The sequence below is a fragment of the Camelus dromedarius genome, chromosome 9 (genome assembly GCF_036321535.1).
Source record: "Camelus dromedarius isolate mCamDro1 chromosome 9, mCamDro1.pat, whole genome shotgun sequence".
Lineage (NCBI taxonomy): Eukaryota > Metazoa > Chordata > Mammalia > Artiodactyla > Camelidae > Camelus > Camelus dromedarius.
The window spans coordinates 77,730,698-77,737,354 of NC_087444.1; the positions used below are offsets into that span (position 1 = coordinate 77,730,698).

The window sequence follows — 6,657 nt, forward strand, 5'->3', positions numbered from 1 at the left end:
ATAACAAATTGCACTCAGTTACCGATCTTCTGTTTTTAACTTCATTGATTTTTTTTTTAAAAAAGTGTGGAAATTTGTCTTCTCTTTTATTAAGTATTTACATAATATCCTTCCTCATTGTGCCTCTGGGCCCACAAAGTAGTTACTACCTGGCTCTTTACAGGAAAAGTTTGCTGTCCGTGATGGAGTTATTTTTGTCTGCACTTTTAAGTTCCCAGCAAAATTGAGTGGAAGGTACAAAGATTTCTTTTGTTGTTGTTGTTTTTCAATTGAAGTACAGTCAGTTACAATGTGTCCATTTCTGGTGTACAGCATAATGTCCCAGTCATGCAAATACATATGTGTATTTGTTTTCATATTCTTTTTCATTAAAGGTTATTACAAGATATTGAATATAGCTCCCTGTGCTATACAGAAGAAATTGGCTTTTTATCTATTTTCATATACAGTGATTAATATTTGCAAATCTCAAACTCCCAAATTTATCCCTTCCCACCCCCTTTCCCCTGGTAACCATAAAATTGCTTACTATGTCTGCACAGAGATTTCTAATACACCCCTGCCCCGACTCATGCACAGCCTCCCCCAGTGTCAACAACCCCACCAGAGTGGTACATTTGTCACCACTGATGAAACTATGTTGACACAAGAATCACCCAAAAGCTATACTCCACTCCTTTTCATGGCCAAATAATATTCCACCATACGGAATTGATGACAACTTGTTTCTCCAGCCACCAGCTGATGGACATTTGGGTTTTCACCCTTTGGCTGTTACAAATAATGTCATTTGAATTTTCACATCATCTGTTTTCAGTTCTGTGTGGTCTACCCACAGGAGGAGCCAAACTCTCTTTCTACGGACTCCATGGCTATCCCCTCTGCAGCCAGGCCCAGCCGCCAACCCTGTCTCCCTCCACCACCCATTTGTGACCCCGTCAGCATTCCCAGGAGTTCCTCACCACTTTTGTTGTCCTGTGACTGTCAGTCGGTCCCTCTGCCCCATGCTTTCCTCTCCCTGTGTGGTTCAAGAACTGAAGCGTATCTGCTCATTCTCTTGAAGCCATTCCCTGCAGGTGTGTTCACCCAACACCTGCAGCTTCCTGCAGGCGGGACCGCAGACTGAATGAGCCCCAGGGACTCCAAGGGCAAACGGACTCTTCCAGGCCTGGCCAAGCTCGCGCTGCGGTGAGACAGACTGGGAAGTTAACCACAGTGTGACACACAGGACGCCTCTGTCCCGGAGGGGGAGATGACTTCAGGGTGAGTCTGAGCACAACAGTAGGATGCGGTCAAGTGAAGAATTTGCATGGTGTGGGGTGGTGGTACGGATGAAGAGGGTGTAGCTTAGAGGTAGAGCCTGCTTAGCACGTATGACATCCTGGGTTCAATCCCCAGTACCTCCAATAAGAAATAAACTTAATTACCTCCCCAAAAAATAAATTTAAAAAAAGACTACATGTTTAAAAAAAAAAAAAAGACTTGCACTGGAAAGGCCAGAACTCCATGTGGAAATGAAACTGGAGTGACCCTGAACTAGGGGTCAGGTCACCCAGACCCAGACTGGTCTCAGTTTATGCTCAGCCTGCTGGGTTGGTGAACATGTGGAGACAGAGGGGAAAGGGGAAGCCCTGTAGGAATGAGTCCTGAACCTGTGGGATAATGTCAGGATTGAGTTGAATTGTAGGATGCCCAGCTGGTGGTGCTGGAGACTTGCTTGATGGTGTGCGGAGAGAGCCCCATACCGGAACTGAGCGCAGAGTCATAATCATTTATCATTGTGAAACATCTGGTAACCACCCAAATGATTGATCACGCCAACGTTTAAAGATGAACTATGCTGGTGGTGGCCTTGGGCTGAAGAGGATGGGTGACTGGGGAGGCAACAGCTAAAAGGTACGAGGTCTCTTTTGGGATGACGTAAATGTTCTAAGGTCATTATGATAGGGGCATGACTCTACGAACATACTGAAAACCTCTGACAAGCACACTTTAAATGGGCAGTTGGTATCTGAAGTATATGTCTGTAAAGCTGCGATCGTAACATTTTTTTCTCCAGGAATTGGACATAAACGCCTTTGAGCAGAACATGGTCACAGTATAAGTGATTATAGTCGACAATATTATACTAGAAACTTCAAAGCTCCTAAAAGGCTAGATCTTAATTGGTCCCACCACAAATAAGAAAGGTACTTTTGTGATGCAATAGGGGTGTCAGCTAAGACTAAGGGGGTAATCATACTGAGGTGTATTGATGTATCAAATCAACACTAGTACCCCTTAAACTTACACAATGTTATGTGTTGATCACATCTCAATTAAAAAAAAAAAAACAACAACGTGGTGCTCAGAGAGATGGTGGCTGGAAATATCACACCTCAGTACTTTTCCCTAGGGGTGGGAGGTTGTTCTGGGGAGCCCTTTAGGAGGGGGAAGGGTGCTCACTCATTTACCCCCCACCCCCACCCCCACCCCAGTTAATCTATCCTGAGCCTTGCACCCTTAATGGATGAGAGTGATGAGGACCTGGGCAGCGCAGAAGGTGGTGATCGCCGCCAGCTGGGTTTGGGGCTGAAGGCAGGCATCCCAGGACAACATGGTATCTGAGACTGCGAAGAGCAGGGCACCCCACCCTGATCACCTGCCTCATCTGGGCTGAGACCTTCCTCTAGGGTGAGTGGGGATCCTGGTCTGAAGATGGGGCAGCCACTAAAAAAGGGTGAGCTTGAAGGCACATCATGAATGTAGAAGACTCCTCTCTGCTATGAGGCCCTTTTAAACGCACATCATAGACATAGAAGTCTCCTCTCTGCTGTAAGGGTCCTTTTAAAAACAAATCATGGATGTGGAAATTGAGCAGGGTTTGGAGAGCAGCTCTGACTGCTTCCTGCCCTCACACGCAGAACCTGAGGCCGAGAGGGGCAGTGAGCTGCCACGCTCGGCTTCTTCCTTCCTCGGTACTCTATTCCCACCACGTGGTTACCTACCCCTTCCTCCAAGCTCCCCTCATCTTTGAGTTTCCTCACCTCCTCAACTCTCTCTCCTGATACTGCATGTGACTGCAGTGCACTGAACTGCGTCCCCCGAAGAGACGTGCCCAAGTCAGGGCCCACTACCTATGGACGTGATGTTAATTAAAACAGAGTCTTTGGAGATGTAATTAAGTTCAGGATCTCAAAATGAGATTATCCCGGATTTAGAGTGGACCCTGAATCCAACTGGTGTCCTTAGGAGAGGACAGACTCACAGAGGGAGAGGATGCCACGTGAAATGAAGGCGCTCCAGGGCTGGGTACGGCCGTCAGGAGCTGGAAGAGGCTGGAAGGACCCTCCCTGGAGCCTTGGAGGGAGGACAGCCTGACAACACCTTGATTTTGGACTTCTGGGCCTCCAGAACTGTGACAGAACAAATTGCTGTTGTTTTAAGCCATCCAGTTTAGAGTAATTTGCAGTCATAGGAAACTAACATATTGACCAGTCTCCTCCTGCTCTCAGTCTGTAAAATCCTCACCTGTCCAATGGGTATAATGAATCCCCCCATCGTCAACGGGCCCTGCGGGGGGAGGGGGCACTTCCATGTCCCCTAAGCCCTGGCACCAGGACTGGTCCACGGGGGGTCTGCTGTAGGTATAGGTAACAACACCGCACAGCAAACGTGTTCCGAGTGTAGATTTCATGGCAAGTGTTCAATCCACAACACTGTGAAAGTACTTAATGCCACTGAACTGTACACTTAGAAGTGATTAAAATGGTCAATTTTGTGGGCAAAAAAGGGAAAAGAACCATTTGCTGTTATTGTGATCCTCCCTGCCCTCACGCCCTTCCCCAAATAACAGATGTCACAGCTTCAATGCCCGCTTTACTTAGGCAAGAGAAAGAGATCCAGGCCAGAGGGAAGGGGAGGCACACCGGGATCACAGAGGAAAGCGGGAGGCCGAGGAAGGTCCAGTGTAGATCTGGTTGAGGGGCCTGGAATCTGGAATCAGAACTGAGTGGGAACTCGGTGGTGCATTTGAATTTCTGCCAACGGTTCCCATGTGTCTCCAGATAGACCAGTACCGCAGACAGGAGTCTGCAGGCCTGGCTCTTGCCCCCAAGGGTATTTCTCTGGCCTCGCTGGTCTTGGGGGCCCAGGTCCTTGGAGGAGGGGAGGGTGCGGACACTTGCCTGTCTTGGCCCCCAGTCAGGTGGACTTGAGCCTGGGGCCCTGGAAGACCGACAGGGTGATGAGCATCTGGGCGGCATAGTAGGTGGTCATGATCACCAGGCGGGCATGGGGCAGGGGCTGGGCAAAGGTGTTCCAAGCCAGCACAGCATCCGAAAGCATGAAGAGCAGGGCACCCCAGCTGGCACTCCCGCCCCTGGCCAGGCCACGCCACAGCATGGCGGCCAGGACTAGGGAGTAAGCCATCAGGGGCAGGACCATGTTGGGTGGGAGGTGCCAAAGCAGGAGGCAGTAACACAGGATGCAAGCCAGGACGATACGCAGCAGGAGGCCGGGCTGCAGGGGAGTGAGGCCGAAGGCCCAGAGGTAGAGCAGGTGGGCCAAGGTGAAGGCAGCCACGCCTGGAGGAGACGGGTGGGAGCACCCAGTAAGGTGCTGGGTCCTCCGCTTCCCCACACCACCCTACTGCCCTCAGAGCTTGACAGAAAGGGCATCCTACACACCAGTTCCCGCCCTGGCCACGCTGGCCACGCTGCTGGGATGACGGTGCCAGCCTCCTTGGCGGTCCCCCTGCTTCCTGCCCTTGGCTTCAGAACAACTTTGCAGTGCAACCTGCATCCTGTCCTTACTCTGCTCAGGAGTGTCCACCAACTCACATCAGCTCCACCCACCAAGCACACTCCCAGCCCAAGGCCTTTGCACTTGCTGGTCACTCTGCCTGGAAGGTTCTTCCCTGGAACGAAGGGCACATGGCTTTGACCAGCCTACTTGAGACCGCGACCCTGACCCCTGGACGCCCTCTGCGTTCTCCCTCCACGGCACTCACACTGCCCCTGCCCTCAGTGGAAGGAGAGCTCCATGGGGGCTGGGGTTTGGGTGCGTCTCCCTCACTGCTGTTCCCCAGTGCCTTTGCTCACACACTCGGCAGGTGCTCTACTAGGGAGCCACCCCTCACCCCCCAGCCTGGGGTCTGAAAAGGACAACACGACACAGCCCCAACACACCCCCACTCACCGTGGAGGAAGCCCTCAGGCCAGATGAGGCAGGCGTCCCCCACGGCTGAGCACAGAAGGGCCCCCTGCAGGAGAAAGTGGTGGCCCCCGCCGGAGGGTACAGTCCACAGGAACACCACCAGGGAAAGGATGGGCATGCACTTGACCAGGGCGCCGACCCAGGATGGCTGGTCCTCAGGGATCCAGAGGAGGAAGTACACGGCACAGGTGAGGAAGAAGGGGCTCAGCCACCTGACCACATGAGGCTGCTCCGGGGGACGAGGGGGCCGCTGAGCCTCCGGAGCTCAGCCCAGCCCCCAGCCCCCGGGACCAGGCCCCACCCAACCAGGAGTTGAGCTTCCACCCTAGCCCCATTCAGGGACCCAGACTGCTGTCCGGGGTAGGGAGCAGCTGCACAGGCACCAGGACGTCTGCCTCACAGAACCCAGTCCCCCTCTTCCTCCAGGTCACCTGGATTCCTGGAGCCCAGGCCCAGCCCACCCTCAACCCCCTCGATGGCTCTCACTTGAGCTGAGAAGCAAGGTTTTCGGGGCGGCCCCTCTTTCCGGGCATCCATGTTGGCCTAGACCTAGAGTGGCCTGCATGTGGGCACCAGGGCTTTCGGGGTAGAGGGGACAGCATGTGGTTACACATTAACCAGAGTTGTGTCCTGTGGACTCTGAGACTGGTAACAGGGCCCAGGGAGATGCTGTCCCCACCCTGGGGATGGCCCTGCCTGGCACCTGCTGATAAGGAGCCCACTGGGACCCAGGGGTCTTTCCTCCTTCACAGCCTGGTTTCCCCCGGCTTCCTCCCTGCCTGGGGGGCCATGGCCGCAAATGCCCCTCCCATTGTCCTTTACCTGGTTGGTCAAAAGGGAAAGGGGTGCAGGATTCCAGTGTCCTCCCCTTCATGAGCAAGGGGGAGAGGGGAGGGGAGGACCACCCCTCCAGAACCAAGAGACAGGTTGGAGACTCTCCGCACCTCGCTGTGCCCCAGCCTGGCCTTCCCTCGGGAGCCCGTACCACCCTGCACCCGCCTCAGTGCCTCCACCACCAATGCTCACTGAACAAACAGGAGCTGGACAAGGAGGTTGTCGTCCATGCCCGCCCCCGGCTCCGGGGAAGGCTCCCAGGCACATCCAGCCAGGTGTGTTCTTTACCTTCCCCTTGGAAGGCACAGAACACTGGGCACCCGCCTGTCTGACTCATTGGCTGCCCCAGCCACCACTGTTCCACCAAGGAGAAAGGGGTCAGGGGACGTGGCTTCTGCAGCATGGCCGGGGAGGTTGGGGGGGTGAGAAAGGGGACCGGTTGGAAGCTCACTCGCCAAATCCCAGGTCCCGCGTGTGTGGACATGGGTGGGCTTGCCAGAACCAGTCTCGCATGAGGCTGCGTAGTGCTTAGCTCCTCCTCCAGGAAACCCTTCCAGGTGTGAGCAGAAGTTACCCCTCCAGCAGTGCAGAGGCTGAAGGCCCTAATTCCACGCTCCGAAGGTCCCA

The 6,657-nt window shown here is 53.7% G+C and overlaps 1 protein-coding gene across 1 annotated transcript; it reads right to left on the minus strand.

Moving 5' to 3' along the window:
• Positions 1-3,842: 3,842 nt before the first annotated feature.
• Positions 3,843-6,629, minus strand: TMEM86B (transmembrane protein 86B). Its single transcript, XM_010991481.3, has 3 exons — positions 5,683-6,629; positions 5,179-5,422; positions 3,843-4,565 (listed from the first exon to the last, which is right to left on the minus strand). The coding sequence occupies exons 1-3, from the start codon at positions 5,731-5,733 to the stop codon at positions 4,183-4,185; spliced, it is 678 nt and encodes a 225-aa protein (XP_010989783.2). The 5' UTR covers positions 5,734-6,629; the 3' UTR covers positions 3,843-4,182.
• Between the last annotated feature and the right edge of the window lie 28 nt (positions 6,630-6,657).